The sequence below is a fragment of the Rhizophagus irregularis genome, chromosome 16 (genome assembly GCF_026210795.1).
Source record: "Rhizophagus irregularis chromosome 16, complete sequence".
NCBI lineage: Eukaryota > Fungi > Glomeromycota > Glomeromycetes > Glomerales > Glomeraceae > Rhizophagus > Rhizophagus irregularis.
The window spans coordinates 3281808-3302513 of NC_089444.1; the positions used below are offsets into that span (position 1 = coordinate 3281808).

The 20706-nt window shown below is 27.1% G+C and overlaps 6 protein-coding genes across 6 annotated transcripts; 1 reads left to right on the forward strand and 5 right to left on the reverse strand.

Moving 5' to 3' along the window:
• Positions 1–1332: 1332 nt before the first annotated feature.
• OCT59_008427 (uncharacterized protein) lies at positions 1333–2868 on the reverse strand (the record flags this gene model as incomplete). The annotated part of the gene is made up of 6 exons (XM_066142454.1): positions 1333–1713; positions 1788–1872; positions 2137–2177; positions 2258–2628; positions 2742–2782; positions 2858–2868. The coding sequence occupies 6 exons, from the start codon at positions 2866–2868 to the stop codon at positions 1333–1335; spliced, it is 930 nt and encodes a 309-aa protein (XP_065999335.1).
• A 1638-nt stretch (positions 2869–4506) lies between these two features.
• Positions 4507–7519, reverse strand: OCT59_008428 (uncharacterized protein; the record flags this gene model as incomplete). Its single annotated transcript, XM_066142455.1, has 9 exons — positions 4507–4813; positions 4881–4939; positions 5019–5056; positions 5122–5370; positions 5440–6397; positions 6479–6582; positions 6640–6898; positions 6981–7217; positions 7283–7519. The coding sequence occupies 9 exons, from the start codon at positions 7517–7519 to the stop codon at positions 4507–4509; spliced, it is 2448 nt and encodes an 815-aa protein (XP_065999336.1).
• Positions 7520–7631: 112 nt separating this feature from the next.
• OCT59_008429 (uncharacterized protein) lies at positions 7632–8319 on the reverse strand (the record flags this gene model as incomplete). Its single annotated transcript, XM_066142456.1, has 2 exons — positions 7632–8194; positions 8277–8319. The coding sequence occupies 2 exons, from the start codon at positions 8317–8319 to the stop codon at positions 7632–7634; spliced, it is 606 nt and encodes a 201-aa protein (XP_065999337.1).
• A 906-nt stretch (positions 8320–9225) lies between these two features.
• On the forward strand, positions 9226–10119 carry OCT59_008430 (uncharacterized protein; the record flags this gene model as incomplete). The annotated part of the gene is made up of 8 exons (XM_066142458.1): positions 9226–9248; positions 9328–9361; positions 9439–9473; positions 9547–9581; positions 9774–9809; positions 9886–9918; positions 9993–10017; positions 10101–10119. The coding sequence occupies 8 exons, from the start codon at positions 9226–9228 to the stop codon at positions 10117–10119; spliced, it is 240 nt and encodes a 79-aa protein (XP_065999338.1).
• Positions 10120–10700: 581 nt separating this feature from the next.
• On the reverse strand, positions 10701–11612 carry OCT59_008431 (uncharacterized protein; the record flags this gene model as incomplete). Its single annotated transcript, XM_066142459.1, has 3 exons — positions 10701–10724; positions 10800–11189; positions 11265–11612. The coding sequence occupies 3 exons, from the start codon at positions 11610–11612 to the stop codon at positions 10701–10703; spliced, it is 762 nt and encodes a 253-aa protein (XP_065999339.1).
• Positions 11613–18396: 6784 nt separating this feature from the next.
• Positions 18397–20489, reverse strand: OCT59_008432 (uncharacterized protein; the record flags this gene model as incomplete). The annotated part of the gene is made up of 2 exons (XM_025328388.2): positions 18397–18463; positions 18556–20489. The coding sequence occupies 2 exons, from the start codon at positions 20487–20489 to the stop codon at positions 18397–18399; spliced, it is 2001 nt and encodes a 666-aa protein (XP_025166908.2).
• Between the last annotated feature and the right edge of the window lie 217 nt (positions 20490–20706).

Here is a 20706-nt window from a genome sequence, read left to right on the forward strand (position 1 = left end):
TTAATTGAATAAAATGAAAATTTTAAGATGAATTAAATATACCCTTTTGAAGAGTAATAATTCGTAGCGAGAGCTATCAAAGTTCAAAATTAAAGGTAAAAGTGGATAGAATTTGGGAAAAATTTAGAGAAGTTAAATTTTATTTTATATCACTTGATGTTTTATATTACTAACGCTATTTATGTCGTGAACCAAGAATGTTGTTGTTATATGTTGTTGCATGTTATTCATTGATTATGTTGTTTGTTAATTACGCTGTTGATTATTTGCTTGTTCATTTATTTGTTCGTTCGTCTGATTATTCATTTGTTCGACCATGAGAATGCCCATTCGATGTGGCAACTCTGTAAATTGATGACAGAGGGAATAGGGGGATTTCACCGTAATACATAATCACATGTTATATATTAAAATCTAAAATCGAAAAATCCTATTACAAATAACCAAAAATCGGCAATTTCATGTTAAAGATCAGAAATATTATATTAAAATCAGAAATATTTATTAAAATTGGAAATATTATATTAAAATTGCCAAAAAATTCAGACAGCTATATTAAAAAGGGCAAAAATCTGATTTTTATTTATTTGACCTGTGTATATCTGTAGAAAATACGCTATAAACGTATGAATTTTAATATACTGTAGAATAATACGTATACCGTATCCTTCATTTACAATATTTTTGCGAACCGTATACAAAATACTGATATACAGTAGAAATGATATACGTTATAGACATATGAATTTAATATACTGTATCACACAGTATGTTTACCGTATACTTTATTGTATTTTTTACTAAACACATTTTGCGAACAGTATACATTATACTGATATGCTGTATGTAAAAATGCGAACTGTATCAAAAATATGTATATACAGTATAAAAACTGTATACATATTTTTTATAGGGATGGTATCCATTCAAGCACTATATCATCGTAATTATTAATTTTTAATTGCCTTTCTTGTATAAAATCATCAATTTTTTCATTTCCACTAGTCCAATTTACTAAATTTATAGAATCATTTTGAACTAAAACATAATCATTTGTAACTGGGTTTTGAGATATTCCGTACAATACAAAAAATACATCTTTATCTGTGAAATATCTTTCAGCCTAGATATAAATAAAAGAGATTGTAAATTTATTACCACACAGTTCCGAAATTAAGCAACCCCAAAAATAAGCAACTCTGGCCCGCATTAAGCAGATTTTGGCCGGAATTATGAGGACTTTGGCCAGAATTAAGTGCAAAAAATGGTTGCGTAATTTCGGAACTGTACGGTAATTAAAAAGAGTATTTAATTATTTAAGAAACTTCATACCTAATTTATTAAAGAATCAATAGATTTTTGTAAATTATGCAAACATTTTAAAGCAACATTTTTATTTGAATCTCTTGTATATTCGCCATACTGATAATGCAATGGACCATCCTTCCAAATTGCTGAATATACTGTTATAAAGCCATTCTTGCCTATCTCTTTAATTTCATCAAACTGATTGTATGGTATCCATTCAAGAACTATATCATTGTAATTAATAATTTTTAATTGCCTATTTTGAATGAAATTATTAATTTTTTCATTTCCACTGATGCATGTATGATAATCATTTTGAATAAAAATATAATCTCCTGTATCAGGATTTTGAGATATTCCATATAATACTTGAAATGCTTTTTGTTTTATTGGATATTTTTTAGCCTAAATATAAATAAAAGAAATTGTAAATTTACTAATTTAAAAAAAATATTTCAATATTTAAAGAAATTTCATACCTCATTTATTAAAGAATCAATGGATTCTTGTGAATTATGTAAACATTTTAAAGCAACTTTTTTATTTGAATCTCTTGTATATTCACTATAATGATAATACAATGGACCATTCTTCTATATTGCTGAATATACTGTTATAAGGCCAATTTTGCCTATTTCTTTAATTTCATTAAATTGATTGTATGGTATCCATTCAGGCACTATATTATCATAGTTATTAATTTTTAATTGCCTTTCTTGAATGAAATTATCAATTTTTTCATTTCCACTGATCCAATTTACTAAATTTATAAAATCATTTTGAACTAAAATATAATTATTTGTAACTGGATTTTGAGATATTCCATACAATACAAAAAATGCATCTTTATCTACTAAATATTTTTCAGCCTAAATAATACAAATAAAAGAAATTATGAATTTACTAATTAAAAATAAAAAGTATTTAAATATTTAAAGAAATTTCATACCTCATTTATTAAACAACCAATGGATTCTTGTGAATTATGTAAACATTTTAAAGCAACTTTTTTATTTGAATCTCTTGTATAATTGCTCAAAATGTATTTCTTATAAAATGGACCATCCTTCCATATTGCTGAATATACTGTTATAAGGCCATTTTTGCCTGTTTCTTTAACTTTATTAAACTGATTGTATGGTATCCATTCAAGCGGTATATTATTATAGTTATTAACTTTTAATTGCTTTTCTTGTATGAAATCATCATTTTTTTCATCTCCACTTGTCCATAAAAGAACTAAAATATAATTTCCTGCATCAGGATTTTGGTATATTCCATACAATACTTGAAGTGCTTTATGATTTGTTGTATATTTCACTGGTCGAAATCAAAACTTTTGACTGTTAAGAGCTTTCAGCATAATTTTGCCGATTGGTCATGTGATTCATCACATTTTTTGACCAATGGCAAAAATCGGTAAAATCAATCACAAATCGACTGATACTGATTGTTAAATGAATACTTGTTCAGTCTTTTGGTAAAAAATCAACTTATACCGATTGTTATACAAAAATTGTTCCTTTAAGATCATTCAGTAAAATTATACCGATTGGTCATATAAATCAACACAATTTTGCCAAATTTGCCAAACGGTAAAAATCAATAACTAATTGGTAATAATTCGGCAAATCAGTTGGTAAATGACTGAAATCATCAGATCAACATTTTACAGGTCTTTTTAAACAAACTTTTTTAAACTTTTTAAACTTTTCGCTTCCTTCCTTCCTTCTTTTTATCCTTTTCCCTTCTCTTTCTTACACCTTAGTTCTTCACATTGAATTCAGTAACTTTTTATTAAATCAAAAAAGTTTCGAAATTTTCTTTAAAAAACATTTTTTAACATTAAAAAACATTTCTTTTTTATACTTTGTGAAGAAAATCAGTTTCGGCGTGGATACTGTTTCTCTAAGTGAAGTTTCGAAAGATTTTCAAAACTTTCTTATAAAAAAATGTTTTTTAACAATAAAAAACGTTTTTTTTAATATTTTTTTTTGCAGGAAATCAGTTCCGGCGTGGATACCGTTTCCCAGATAAAGTTTCAAAGGATTTTTGAAACTTTTTTCAAAAAATACATTTTTATACTAAAAAACGTCTTTTTTATTGATTTTTTGTTTAGGGAATTGGTTCCGGTGTGGATACCATTTCCAGCATAGCGAACATGCTTTATATCACTTTGACGATCATTTGCCGATCACAAGTTTCATTTTATTAAAAAATGATTAAATTATGAAAAAGTGCAAGGCAAAGTAAATGCCTAAATAGGAAAAAAATAAAATATGCCACCTTTTATTGTTGTATAACTTTAAATTAAATAATTTATATAATTTTTAATTTTTATATGCAAAATTATTAATATGTGATAATTTGAAGTTTCGGATAAAAATTGAAGGCCGAAGCCGAATACGCAAAGCCGAAACTTGAAATTTTGCATGAACATTCCTTTTATTATATATAATCTGTAAAAAAAATAATGCAAGGTTTCGACCTATAATGCAGGTTTTTTGCTTATAGAGAAATTAGCCAATTATTTGTTATTAATATATTTCTAATAAAAAAGATTATTTACATCATTAAAGATAATGAAAAACTTTTAGTTGAAGATGAAGATGATAATAGTTTAAGTGAAGATAATAATGATGAGAATATTGAAAATAATTTAGAAATAATAGTAAGTAATATAGATAATCTGTTTGAAATATTATACTAAACATGGGTTAAATTATTAATTGCCAATTCGGATAAGATCGGCACTAATTTATTATAGAAATTCAGGGCGAAAATTTTCCGATTTATTAAGGTAGCACGAATATTACAAAAAAGGACCTCTTATAACAATGCAAAAAAGTTCCCGGTAACCCCACATTTTTCCACGTTACTTACTGCATGAATACATAAGGAAAATAATAATGTCAAAAAAAAATATTTTTTATTGACTAAAAAAAAACTTTTATTTGCACGCACGTCAGATTCCTGCCTTCTTATACTACCTATGCTACAAAAAAAATTTCTTAATTCACGAGTTTCAAAGTAACTATTCCAAATTTTATTAGACAGTAAGTTTGTATACAGGTTTTTAGCATACTTTATGAAATATTATGACGCTTTAGTATTTTCCTCGTTATGTTTATTATAATATTATCGTACAAATTTGAAATAATAAATTTTATTTTCTTGAATGCGTAAGAAATTTAATTTCTAGGTATGTTCTATTTCTTCCATATTCCTAAAAGCCATAGATTGTTTCCATTTTCGTGAAAAAGTTGTAATCCAGTTGGCAATAGTTGACTCCTTTGGAATATCATCCAGGCTAATTTCTCCTTCATATCCACGGCGCAATAATTCATTTCGCATTTCTTGAGCTGACATTTTTTGTCTGGGATTAGCCGTTCCTGTATGAAACATACACTCGAGTAACTCTTTTACTTCAGGTACCATTCTTTTCACTGGTGTTCTGATCTTTTGATTTTCTTTTAGAGCCCATCCTTTATAAAATGATTCATGACTAAAAGAATAGTTTGAACGCGTTGGTAATATTTACAGCTTAGAAAATTATATACAAAGAGCGATACCTCTTTGATTTTGGAATAGTATCTGTTGGTGAATTGGTTGGAACAACAATTTCTGCACTCTATTTATTAGTTATTATCAATTACATTACCATACCCTAAATGAAACTACTGTATTTTATATAATCAGAAACTACTCACTGATTCTTCATTTTCTTTGATTTCAGAATCATCATCATCTGACAAATGTTGGATTAGTACAAGAACTTCCTATTTTGAGATGATACAGTTATTGAAACCATACCTTGTTTTTTGATGCTTGATGTTATCCAAGGTTTGTTTGGTTTTGTATGTTGAGTAATTATTGGGTTTGGCTTGACAAAAATCCGTTCTTTAGCAATTTTTTGTATTTTACTAGGTGAAAATTTATTCCACAAACCAAACCCGGGAAGAGCTCTTCCATATATATAGCCTGCTTCGTCAGTATCATTTGGCCAGACCCATTCTGCCCAATTTGTAATTCCTTGTATAGTACCCAAAGTACTTTTACGATCTATTTATAATAAAGTATGTAATTTTTTTTTGATTTTTGATAATATAGTAAATCAATTCAATCACAAACCTTGTGAACGATTAGGTTGAATGTGTGCTACATGAGTACCCGCTAGATCTTTTATTGCATCTTCAATATTTTCGCCAGAAGTAATATCATACCCTAGTTTTACGTATCTTTTGATTGCATGAGTTATCTCATAAATAAATGAAATAATTTGATAAATGCTTTGCAAATTTTTTTCAAAATTTAAAATATCAAGTATCAAATATTTTATTACCTGCGCATGATGAGAGTCTATCGTTGTCTTGGCCTCACCCGCTTCCAAAAATATCCAATTTTTTATGCTAATATTATACCATTCCTTCCAATATGATAATATTATCATCAGTTCAGTATTGTGATAATGAGGTCCGTTATCAGAAATTATGGTAATCCATGATGGCTTCTTTTCAAGAGTTTCTATCACACCATGTAATGAAGAAGCAGTAAACCAGGCGTCCTGTTTCGTGTCATTGGACCAATGATCGAATGCTTGAATATTTAGATTTTGTGTTTCAGAATTTTTGGTATAAATGAGTATTGAATGGAGACTCCAGCCACGTTTGCCAAAAAATTCAGATTTCGTTTCTCTTGCACTTTTAGGTAGAATCCTCATTTTATAATCTACTATCAACAGAGCTTCATCTGAATCAAGTTGGAGGAGATTCGAATTTAGCTGAGCATTCAAATATGTTTTTCGGGCATGGTGGGACATAAAGGATATTAGTTGTTTTTTATATTCTTCAAGATCTTGATAATGCATTATATCCAGATTATTTTGTAATTTCACAAAAAATTCAAATAAACTTTCACAGCTTTGGCAGATTTTTGGGTGGTCTTGATTACAATCACCAAATGCATGTCGAAGACAATGACTTACACAGGGAATATGAATAGCGTTGCCCATATCATCAATTTGTAATTGTTTGGTGTAATCTCTATGAAGGTATCGTTTTAAAATTTGTGAATCATTTACCAATTCTTTCTGTTTTATTATTTATCAATGTTTATATTAGTAAAGTGTTGAATTGAATTTTGTATACAATGAAAAAAATAATAGACTTACCCGAATACCTGGATCTGTAACATGACTTTCAATAATTTTTTCAATTTCGGCAAATACTGAATAACCACATTCATTACATGTCGTACATAGTCCTCCAAGATCTTCTTAATATTGGAATCGCCCATCATCTAAACGCGTCATAAATGATGTACGTTGCATACCATTGGGAAATTGCTCATGAAATTTTTTCCATAATGCCTGCTTATGATCTTGAAGATATAATACAGGTAATCCACTTTTATTGTCAGTTTTATATGAGCTCATATTTACATTTCTTTTATCTGCGAAAAAAGATTCAAATTGACTTAGCATTTCTTCTTTTAGTTTGATACGATGAATAACTGGTTTTTCCAATAGAGGTGCTCCATAACCATTAATTCGCGCATGTTTTCTAGATTCAGAAATGGTATGTCTTCCAACCTTTCAATATATAATGCAATAATTATAATTACTATACAACTATTAATATTAGTTTTTTATTATAAACAATCATTGTACTTACGTTCAAATTTGTTTCTAATTTAGAATAAGAAAATTCATCTGCAATAATTGATAAAACCCTACGTTTACCATCACAATTCTGCTTATTATCATCCAATGCACGTCTAAAAGAACTCCAAAAAGTTTTAGTTTTGTTGGGCATGTAAATAGAAGCGCTGGTAAGAAACCCTATTTTGCTAAGTTGTTGAAGTGTTGCACGATCTTGTTCAGGTTGGGATGACCTAGACCAAAATTGATACTAACAATAATTGTTTGTTAATATTCAATATTATTTTATATAAAATTAGATGATAGATGTATTACCTCTGATTCTTTATTTGACCAAGGAGTTACGTTATGGCTACCAGCATCTCGAAGCATAGATTGCCTTGCTCTTAATTCTCGATCACCAAATTTATGATTTTTTGGATATAAAATTTGCAACTGTGAATATAGTTCAACGACTGGACTTTCTTGTTCAAGCCAATCAAGAAAAAACTGATGCCAATTAAGATTTGATATTGTTCTCCGTTTTAAATGGTAATCATAAAGTGATTTCATAATAGAATAATCATTCCAATTTTTGGGAAAACACGAGGGTAATTTTGCTACTTTATGCTGATGAATGAGGGTTTGCACCAAAGAATTTTCAAGGCCAAAAAGTTGATCTCCATTATATTTTTTCATTTTGCTCTGATTTTTCCCATACAGCAATTGGTGTTTCGCCCTCAAATTTTTTTTTCATTTGATTATCTTGATAAATTTCAAGAATACATTTATCTTCCTTGATTTTAGATACATAAATTGCTTGTTTATTACTTTTAAATTTGTACATGAAAGACGATTTGTATCCAGGACCAGCATTAAGCCAGTTTGCTTGAGAAGAAATTCCTATTCCGTATACAAATATTTTCAGTGAATCAACCAAAATTAAAATAGGAACAAATAAAACATCCTTTAAAAGTTGGTGGATAATGTCTTCATCTTGCCACCCTAATACTAAAGGACCTGAAAATCGCGTCCCATTTTCAAAAATTTGCGCGTATACCGTAGAAATTGCTTTAGAAGGGTCATTTTCTATTTGACTAATATATGTATCACTTTGGCACAAATATCCAGGTACCGCAACATTATTTTTGTTTCCAACAACAATAGTTATATAAAAGTCACGATTATTCAGACAAGTTTTTGTTTTTTGACCAACACGTAGGGGAAAGTAAGTACCATTTTCTTTGTCTGTTGTTATTTTTCACCAATAACGAGAATATGGCCCATAGTGAAATTCTTCAATTATTGAACCGAAATCAACTAGACTAACTGTAATTAAGCAGTGTTTTGGCATGAATATTGGTCGCGCGCATCAGATTCAGAAAAGCTTTGAATATCATAGTGATAACTATCCCCAAATTTTATTATTACATATATAGTCACATGGTGCCGATCTTATCCGGATCATCAATTAATATAATTATTAGTATTTGTATTAATTTTTATGTTTTATATAAATTTTTAATAAAATTAAAATTCTGTGAAGTTATTTGTAAATTTTAAACACTTATTATATTTATTATTGTGTAAAATTGATCTGTCACGACATATGTATTATGTGATAAGATCAAATAAATGATCAGCAAATGATCGGCAAATTTGTGATAAAATAGAGATGTTCACTATGCTACCATTTCCCAGGTAAAGTTTCGAAAGATTTTTGAAACTTTCTTATAAAAAAATGTTTTTTAACAGTAAAAAACATTTTTTTTATTTATTTTTGTAGGAAATCGGTTCCAGCGTGAATACCGTTTCCTTAGGTGAAGTTTCGAAGGATTTTTAAAACTTTCTTAAAAAAAAACATTTTATAACTAAAAAATGTTTTTTTAAATATTTTTTGTTTAGGGAATTGGTTCTGGCGTGGATACTGTTTCCCTAGGTAAAGTTTCAAAAAATTTTAAAACTTTCTTAAAAAAAAATGTTTTTTAACTAAAAAACGTTTTTTTTTTGTTTTTTTTGCAAAGAAAATCAGTTCCGGCATGGATACCAATATTCTAGGTAAGTTTCAAAACTCTTTTGAAACTTCCTTTTAAAAAAACATTTTTAACGTAAAAAAATGTTTTTTTTTGTTTTTTTTGCAAAGAAAATCAGTTCCAGTGTGGATACTGATATTCTAGGTAAGTTTTGAAACTCTTTCAAAACTTTATTTTAAAAAAAAACGTTTTTAACGTAAAAAATGTTTTTTTTTTGTTTTTTTTTTGCAGAAAATCAGTTCCGAAATGGATACTGATGTTCCAGATAAGTTTTGAAATAAAAATTCGAAACTTTATAAAAAAAAATGTTTTTTAATATTAAAAATGTTTTTTTTTCATTTTGTATAGGAAATCAACTCCAACGTGGACGCCAATATTCCAGGTAAGTTTCAAAACTAAAGTTTTGAAACTTTTTAATAAAAAATTTTTAATGAAACGTTTTTTTATATTTAATTATAGGGATATCAGTTCCGGCGTGGATACCAAATCCCAAAGTTAAGTTTCGAAAATTTTCGAAACTTTAATATAAAAATATTAATTTTTAACATTTTTTTTATTTTTTTGTAGGGATATCAGTTCCAGCATGAATACCGAATTCCAAAGTTAAGTTTCAAAAATTTTCAAAACTTTAATATATAAAAAACGTTTTTATACTAAAAACGTTTTTTTTTATTATTTTTTATATAGGAATTCGGTTCTGGTGTGGATACCGAATCCCAAAGGCAAGTTTTGAACAATTTTGAAACTTTAATAAAAAAACGTTAATTTTAACATTTTTTTTATTTTTTTTGTAGGGATATCAGTTCCAGCGTGGATACCGAATCCCATTGGTTAGTTTCGAAAAAGAATTCAAAACTATTTAAAAAAAACATTTATTAACATTTTTTTTTATTATTTTATTGTAAGGAAACAGTTCTGACTTGGATACCGAATCCATTGGTTAGTTTCAAAAAAAAATTTGAAACTATTAAAAAAAATGTTATATTAACATTTTTTTTTATTTTCTTTTGTAGAGAATCAGTTCTACCGTTTCCCCAGGTAATGTTTCGATAGATTTTCAAAACTTACTTAAAAAAAAACGTTTTTAGCTAAAAAATGATTTTTTTATATTTTTTTTATAGAAAATCAGTTCCGGTGTGAATACTGATATTCCAGGTAAAGTTTCAAAAAATTTTTGAAACTTCATTTTTTTTATTAAAAGAAATGGTTGACCAACCATTTCTTTACTTTTTTTGTAGGTTTCTTCTTTGGATTTTATCAGATCGGGTAAATTTCTTTTAAACCCAATTTTTTTATTTAAAAATGAGTTATTAGCCATTTTCTCCTTTTTTAGTAGTTTTCTTCAGACTTTTATCAGGTTAGGTGAGGATTATGGTTGGATGATAGATGGTGGATGGTAAATGGTGTATATAAATGATAGATAGATAATAATTTAATATGCAATTTTTAATAAAATGAATTAATAAAATTTAATCAATAAATTGTTATTATAAAAATTAAAATCAGCTAAATGTATAAAAATTGGTAATAATTATTAGGTTTATTAACAATCGTCAATTTGATTTTACCGATTTGTTGCCAATTTTACTGATCGATTTGTTGACAAGTGGCAGGCGTTACGGTGCAAATCGTTTATAATGCCAATTTTTTTGGTACTGATCGGCTAAGGTCAGACCAAATTTCGTCCAACATTTGGCAATTTAAAATTTTGCCAAAATGGACTATTCCGACCAGTGTTTTTTAGCCTAAATATAAATAAAAGAGATAGTAAATATATTAATTAAAAAAAAAGTATTTAAATATATAAAGAAATTTCATACCTCATTTATTAAAGAATCAGTGGATTCTTGTGAATTATATAAACATTTTAAAGCAACTTTTTTATTTGAATCTCTTGTATATTCGCCATACTGATAATGCAATGGACCATCCTTCCATATTGCTAAATATACTGTTATAAGGCCATTTTTGCCTATTTCTTTAATTTCATTAATTTGATTGTATGGTATCCATTCAAGCACAATATCATCATAGTTATTAATTTTTAATTGCTTTTCTTGAATGAAAATATCAATTTTTTCATCTCCACTGATCCAATTTACTAAACTTATAAAATCATTTTGAACTAAAATATAATCATTTGTAACAGGATTTTGAGATATTCCATACAATACAAAAAATGCATCTTTATCTACTAAATATTTTTCAGCCTAAATAATATAAATAAAAGAGATTGTGAATTTACTAATTAAAAAAGTATTTAAATATTTAAAGAAACTTTATACCTCATTTATTAAAGAACCAATGGATTCTTGTGAATTATGTAAACATTTTAAAGCAACTTTTTTATTTGAATCTCTTGTATATTCGCCATACTGATAATGCAATGGACCATCCTTCCATATTGCTAAATATACTGTTATAAGGCCATTTTTGCCTATTTCTTTAATTTCATTAAATTGATTGTATGGTATCCATTCAAGCACAATATCATCATAGTCATCAATTTTTAATTGCCTTTCTTGAATGTAATTATCAATTTTTTCATTTCCACTAATCCAATTTACTAAATTTATAAAATCATTTTGCAAGTTCATATTCATAAAGATCATCTTCAATGTCAAGTTCATCATAATGTTGTCTTATTAAATTTATATTCATTAAGTTAATTATTCTGTCTCCATAGAAGTATTTTCAAACATGTTTCGTTCATTTTTTCCCACTTAATAGTTGCAAAGATATCTTGATAATTTTACCATGATAGTGTCTAATATAAATATGATGGAGGTTAAAAGAAGTAATATACTGATTTTGAGATATTTTATTAAGAGAAAGAAGCGAGTAAAAAAATTCATTTCAGTATTTCAAACTTTTATTACATAATGCAAATAAACTTCATTAATAACTAAAAATGGAAACAAAAAAATGAGCATAATAACTAACTTTAACCTGCCTAAAATTATATTAAAATTTTAAAGATATATAACTTACTGTTTATTAGTGGTCCATTATTATTAAAATGTAAAGAAAAAAAGAATATTAAGAAAAGTTAAGATGAAAATTAAAGAAAGTTTTAGAATAGTTTATATATAGGATAAATATCACTTATTAAGCAAAATAATTATTGGGTCACGATGGTTATAAATATAAAGTGGTAAATATCATTTATTTGATTATTATATTTTTGATTTTTGTACATATAAAAATTTCACAAAAAGAAAGTGGTTAAATTAAATCCATATAAATAATTGAATTGTATAACATGAAAACTCGTGCCGTAATATGAAAACCATTGATATGCCTGCGCACGACCTATTCTCTCGACAAAGCTAACTGGTTAAAGTATAACGGATTTGTTTTTTATTGTATTTTTTTTTTAATAATTCTTTTTTTTTTTTTATAAACCAGGAAATCAAATACCTTTTTTTCGATTCTTATAAACTGGAAAATTTATTTTATTTAGATACTGATTTTTTTTGTTCTGGGAAATTTATTATTTTTTTAAAAAAAATACTATTTTTTTCCGGCTCTTATGGACCTCAATATTTTTAAAATTTTTTCTTCGATTTTTTTATACCAAAAAAAATTTTAATTTGTTTTTTATTTTTCGGTTTTTTTTTAAATCCAAAAAAAAAATTGATTTTAATTGGTTTTTTAAATCAAAATATTTTTTAAAAAATAATTTATCAGTTTTCTTAAGTTGAATTTTTTTTTCTTGGTATTTTCATTATCTATTCATGATAAAGAAATATCATTTTGATTTTCTCTTTTTATTTAAATTGAAATAGTTTTCCCTTTTTTAAGGAATTAAAAGTTAAAACTATTAAGATGCGCTATTGCTTAAGATATCGTGCCACATTGTACGGAATTAATTAAAAAAATGATTGTATAATACAAAAAAAATTAGTGTTTACCGAAATTTCAATGCATAAGTAATTCAATACGCGTGTTTTGTTAAGAAAAGGTTGTCATTTTTCATTTCATAATAGTATTTTAGCATTAATAGTTTTAAAATTCACTTTTTTTAATGCTATAATTGCTTTTGTGAGAGCCGATTTCAAACTTCCTATAGTCGGGCATATCATAAGCGAGTTGCCATGGAAGCGATAGAACGCTACATGCATATGCACTATGCAATACTGCTTATGTAATGATTTAAAAAATTTGAACCGAATTTTTATAGAATTTTCAAATTTAGGAATTTAATAAAAATTTATTTTGTTTTCCCTGTAAAAAATCTGATCCGTGTTTTATCTTTCCATGTTTTTTCCGTAAACTGTATCATTTTCATGGAATTTATAGCCTTAAATCATGGAAATTTTCATCTCGCTAACACGGATATCCGTGAATGTATCATTTTCACGGAATTTTTACGGAAGACACGGAGAAATAATGGAAATATTCGGATAAAAATTTTTTATAGGGTTTCCTAATAGAAAATGTATTAAATAGTTTAATTTTTATTGGTAAATTTTATGAGAAAATAATTTATAAAAATAGGGTTAACAATAAAAAGTTTGTGGAAATTTTTTTAATTTTTTAGTCTAAAAATTGGTATTTACAGTTTAAGAGACACATGACGCGACTTGACAAATGAAAATAACACTAAACTGATTGACACTTCGGAATCATTTAGCAAAATTTATTTTTATTTTATTTTGTATTTTGGAGAATAAATAGAATAAATAAAATTGTTATAAAATAAAATTGTTAAATAATTTGTATATAATTTTTTTGTAGAAGTACTAGTTGTTACGTTTTGAATTTTCATGCTCAATGAAACTATATTCAGTATTCAGTATGCAATCCCTGTAAAAAAAGTCGATCCGTTTTTTATATTCCGTCTTTTTTCCGTAAAAGGCTCATATTTCTGGAATTAATAGCCTTATATCACGGAATTTATCAAATTATTTACATTTTCCGTGAATTAATCCGTGAATAACGGTATAATTTTTTATAGGGCAATAATTATTTATAAAACATACTACTGTATTTTACAGTATAAAGTATAAAAAGGGAAAGTAACAACCCATAATTTATAATTAATTTTTATCCGTTTATAATAGTTACAATTTATTGATTTTTATTGGTTTGCTATTATTATAATACATCTTAATACATTCACGTTCAGTTTTTACTAATATTATAGTTATATTACAATTAGCGATATGAACTTTCATTCCTTCAGTCACAAAGAGCTGACAAATACAAATACACAAAAGTCTAAAATAGTCTATTTTATATGGTGATCACTGATCAACTATGTTTAGTAATAAACAAATGGATTATCATCCGAACTCCGAAGGATAACCCATTTATTTACTATGTATATTATAACAGATAAACTATAAATAAAGTTTATTGTAAAAAATGGATGTACAATAAAGGGAAAATGATTGATAAAATAATTCTTTTTATCTTCCATTAAGAAGGTCTCAAAATTCAGCCAATATCGCATGTAGTAATTTTATGAAAGAAATTTAGCTTAGAATTTTTCTATACGGATATTTTAATCATCATAACATTCATTGGAATTCTTAAGATATTCACATGTTACGGAACTATAGTTTACGCCACAAAATAGTAACAGGATGCATGTGGCTGCAATTTGCGGAATCATACGAAAAGAGAATAAAAAAAAATTAATTGGAAAATTTTTTCTATACAGAAAATACTTGGGTATGATGTGAATAAAATATAAATAATTGGGAAAAAAGTTTTTTTCTATCTACAAAAATTTTATAATTTCTTTTCAAATAAATGCGTTATTTCTTCTCATTATTACATAAATGCAGCTTACCTCATTAACGTTACTAAGTAATAGGATATATTTAATTTTACGGCAAGAATTATATAAACCAGTGAATATGATAAATCATAAACTTGTCCAATATAATTTGGATCTATATTGACTATTGGATTTCACATTGATTAACAATTAAATCCAAATTTGTGGCGTAATGATAAATGTGTCATACTGCTGCAAACGATTTGATTTTTAAACACGATCTGCGATGTCTACGAAATCTGAAATCTATGTGAACAGGAAAGTTATTTGTTTAGTTGTAATGACTGTTCTGAAATTTTTTTCATTTCTTTAACTATTTATATTACTCCTTTTATTTTTTTTATTAAGTAATAGGATATATGGTATGATTAATCATGTATTCGTTCTATATACCTTACCTAAATTGAAAATTGAATTGAAATTTCCGATTTGTGGCGTGGCGATAAATTCGCTAACTGCAAACGATAAGATCTAAATCCAAATTTGTGGCGCAATGATAAATTCGTTTTACTGTAAACGATTTGATTTTAATACGATCTGTGATGTCTACGAAATCTGAAATCTATGTGAACAGGGAAGTTATTTGTTTAGTTGTAATGACTGTTCTGAATTTTTTTTCGTTTCTTTATTATTAGTAAATAATTCACCTTAAACTGATGATAAGATCTAAATCCAAATTTGTGGCGTAACGATAATTCGTTTTACTGCAAACGATTTGATTTTAACACGATCTGTGATGTCTGTAAATCTGAAATCTATGTGAACAGGGAAGTTATTTATTTATTTGTAAACGACTGTTCTAAAATTTTCCGTTTCTTTAACTATTATTACTCCCTTTATTTTTTATTAATGAACTCGTTCCATATACCCTTACCTAAATTGGAGAATAAATCCTGGTCTCTAGTTACATGCCTTGGTGTGATTGGCTTTTTAAAAAATTCTACGCCTGGTAGACCCCCTACAAAATGTGAAAAACTCGCTAAAATACTTGTGTTAGAGATATCTTGCATCAAAGATCATAAGAAATTGAAAGTTTATAGTTGGATAGTTGGTTAAATGTTTTTATTTATCGTGATCAAATGATCACGTGATGAAATGATAAAACTATGTATAAAAAATCTAAATCCAAATTTGTGGCGTAACGATAGATTCGTTTTACTGCAAACGATTTGATTTTACAATCGGCAATCTGAAATCTATGTGAACAGGGAAGTTATTTGTTTATTTGCAAACGACTGTTCTAAATTTTTTTCGTTTCTTCAACTATTATTACTCCTTTATTATTTTATATAGAGTTTTCTTGAATCTTCGCTAGGCAGGTTTTGTTATTTTGTTTTTCTTTTAGAACCACATTTTCTTCCCTTTTCATAACTATTTATTCTTCTAATTTTTTGAGGACATTTCTGTGCTTTTTGTAATAAGTACTTTTTTAGTAGTCTTTTTAGTTTAATATACTAAAATACTGTGTAATCAGTTTTGTTTATTTTATTAAATAACTTTTTAAAAATTTCAACTTAGCTATAGATTTATAATATAATTTTTAAGCTTTTATTTCATTTTTTTATAATAAAAAGCATTTTTTGCATTTATTAAACTTAATGTCTATGGTGATTCTATACCTGTTAATGACCAATAGGTGGTTTTTGTTTTTTATTTGAAAGTGAATTGTAGCAATGTTATCTATGTGTTTTACTAGAAGTACATAAGTTCTTTTCATAAAAAATTATTTTTTCGCTTAAATCTAAATCTTGTTACGAATTCTTGATCTAATTCCTTTTTTTTAAAAAAAAAACTGGAAACTTGATCGGCATAGCGCAACTAACTCAATGATTTGCAATTTATATAGGTGACTTGGAATTTTTTTAGTGTGGGGAAGCCCTATTTGTAACGCCCCGTGTAATAGTAATATTTTAAAATAGTTATTCGGCACTTCGTGCCGAACAACTGTTATATTAGAATCTATATCTGACACACATCAGCTACCAAATTAAAACAATATATACAAATGTGAAGTCCTCAGAAGAATATTGCGCTTATTTATAACTTTGATGTCATTAAACAATTAACTGGAAAACCCAGCATATCTGATATTCACGATAATGCATATCGGCGGATTTTGTTCATCCGTAATATCACGTGCTAGGCTACCCTAATTAAAAATTATTTAAACAATCCTCTACTATAGAAAAGTAAAAAATAAATAGTATTAAAGAAGCCAATTTTAGCTTCTTTCAATGTTTATCCTTGAAAATATCTTTGTAAACTACAGAAGAGAAAAAAAGAAATTAGAACAATATTTTGTTAAGAAAAAAATAACAAAAAAGAAAGAAATAGAAATAGAAAAATGAGCTTAAAAATAAAAAAAACTTTTTACTATAACTATTCATACAACTTATAAAATGACCTACTATAAGTTAGATGTCTTACACAGATGCGTCGCCATCATAGTGAAATTAGACAGAGTAAAGTTTTGATTGGCATACAATCTAAGAATTTTTCATCCATAGTTAGGTCATCAAGATTGCGTATTTTTATCGAAATTTTTATATGTAAAAAATTAGTTTGCGTATTTTTGGCTTAAATTTGGCTAATCTTATATATTTACTGTATGTTAACCGCATTATAATATTTAGTATTAATTGAAAGAAATTTCTAAGGATTAAAAAGTGAAAATTTAGAAAATATTATTGAAAAAATGGTAAATTAGAATAAATTCTATTTTTTCACATTAGTATTTAGTTTTATAAATAATATAAAAGTCATGATAAAATAATTAATAACTTAATGTCTGAAATTTTATTTGCGTATTTTTGCAGGATTTTCAATATCAGGTGTCAATTATGCGTACTACTCATATAAAAAAGTCTCTGCGTACAGCTCATAGTAAAAAATTTTCGCCACCTGACCCTTATATATATATTTCTCGTGTATGCTGATCAATTTAACATTACCCATTTTATTATGTAAAACCATCTATAATTGTGATGAACCAAACGGTCCAAGCCTGCCCATATGGAGTTACGTTAACTCTTTTTTATAACATATTTTTTTTTTGTTATCTTCATTAAAAGTTAAATTTTCTTATTATTTGTTATGTGGCATTCTTTATTAGAATAACTATGCCGTGCCGCAATTATTAAAATTACTCCTGTATTGGACAGCAAGTCAGCAACTTATTTAGAAATATTAGAGATTGTGAAAAATAAGGTAACAAAGATCGGCACTCGTTTACTATTAGCTTCACGCGTCTCTTCAGGGCCAGAATTATATAATGCCGCATGGCATTATCCAAAAAATATTGCTTTTTGTTCTCGTAATATTCAATGTGGCTATTTCTTTTACTTTTTGCTCTGTTTAGGACCTTCTTCGCTGAATCACTATTAAGAATAGTAAATATTTTAAACGGGATCACTAATTCTTCGATTATATAATGTTTATTAATAAGATTTAGAGGCTTCAGAACTGCAGAACGACCAGGACGTGTGTGTGACCAAAATATAATGTTCTTAATATTTATTTATTTATTTATTGATGAAAATTAATAAATAGACAAAAAATTTCATCTCATATAAATATGAAATACACTATTATATACTGGAGGCATTTTGTAATTATTATATATTTGATTCTTATGTACGTCTCGGGATCATATGTACATTGCCTCCACGCCCACCACGCCCACCACGTCTACCCCGCCTACCAACTTCCATGATTATTAATTTTAATATTATTTTTTATATTATTATCCTTTCTGAATTCAGAAAAAGAACTTCTTTTATTATCATTACCTTCTTCGAAAAGTTAAAAATTGCATGACTCCGTATTTATCTATTTTAGCAGTTTCATTTTCATTATTTAACCAACTACTAGGAGTAGGAATTTTTTCTTCATGTTTTCTTCTCAGATAAAATAATTCATTATTTGTATAAGGGTTTTGATGATATCCACTTATTTCACTATCTTTCACTGCGTTAATTAACATATCACAAACTTCTGATTTCCAATTTTTTTCTGGCAATGGAGAATCAATCATATCAAAAAAAACATTCCAGGTCTTCGCCGCATAAATTTTCTTGATAAAAGAAATATTCATTTCATTTGAAGGATATCCATATCTTCTATCCATATCATCTTCTTTTCCTTTCACCATTTTCAAGAATGCAACTTGAAACATAACAAGTCGTAATGAAGTTCCACTTTGAGTAAATGTTTCTTTCATTCTATATTGGGAAATATAATCATTTTGTTCGAGAAATGCTAATCCAGGAACTTTATCTAAATACCAAGCTACATTACGTGATAACAACTCTTTCAAGAAATAAGAAACAAACCCAGACCAGGAAACATTTTTTGCTAAAAATAGATAAGTCATGAATTCGCCTAAATCAGGTATTAAAGATTTATGACGATTATTTCTACCTGGTTGAATAAATGTATTAACCTTACTTTCAGCTTCAGTGATAATTTCAGGAAATTTTTTTGATAACATTAATAATAGATGCAACAGAAGACAATATCCTTTTAGTGCTTTCTCAGAGGCTTTTGATCTTGAGAATTGTCTACTTTCGTCACAAGCTTTCATTAGAGTGACCACTGTTGTGTTCATAAGTCTGGGAATAATCTTTAGAATTACTGATGAATCCCATGGTTTTCCAATTTCTCCACATAATTCCATTAAAGATGATTTTATTATAGGTAAAGCACGATCGAAATGGGTTATATTTAATACTACAGGGAGGAAATTCGTGAAAGTGTTACCCCAAACTCCTTTTCGTAAGCCATAGTCTTTAAATGCCTCATAAGAGAAGAGATCAAAGTCATTTATAGTTATTTTTCTTTTATTGGTAGTTCCTCCAGTAACATTTACTCCAACTCCAAGAACACATTCATCAAATGTTTTTCTCAGGAAAAAACAAACTAATTGTCGTCGAGTTAATATATTAGAGAACTGAACGAGAGCACGAATACGTGCATAAACATTTGAGAAGACCACAATATCACGATCCGGCAAAAATTCTAGAATATGTAACCAAGCATCATCACCTAAATCATTTACTGTAGCTGTCGAAATGTATGAAGAAACATTCACGGGAATATTTTTTGATTTTATCCTTACGCTAGATAATACACTGGAACAGTCAGAATCCATATCATTCATTTCTATTTGTAATTCATCATCAGTAAGGAAGGACATTAAAGGTTTAGAAGCTTTCGAATCATTAAAACCGCATAATTTACATTCATATCCTTTTACAATAGCATCAGAATACTCCCTAAAACTTTCGTGTTTGGAGCTAATTTGTGAAATATAACCATCCTCCTGTTCAACATTATTTTCAGAAAAGAAGCTCAATATTTGTAAAAAAATATATTTAAGTAAATAACCAGGTGTATATCCACCATTATATTCAGAGCTATGATTATTATGAGCTTGTAATATATCAGCACAAATAAACGTTCCGAAAACGTTGGGATGCTTTACTGGTGTTAGTATTGTAATAATTGGTGCTATTTGAGGATAACCAGGTGGTATTTTAACATTACAATGTAATCTTAGGTTTTTATATGGTCCTTGATGTAAAGTTAATATTAAACACATTAAAGTTATATCATCATCGTGAAATTTCACTTTAATTCCTTTGAGTGGTTCATTATATAATTCAACTATTTCACGTTTTAAACGTGGTAAACAAGCTGTATTATCTTTTTTATTTTGCGGCATTGTTAATATCAGAGGTAAGTTTATAATTCTCTTAAAAAAAAAATTTTTTCACGTCCTTATATCCTTATATAAGACAATGGTAACCGAATATTACTAATTAAATGCTTTATTATATATTAAATGCTTTATTATATCATATAATAACTGTATATATTAAATGACACAAATTTTTTCTTATACCGGTTTTTTTACATATAAATATAAACAAAGATGTTTT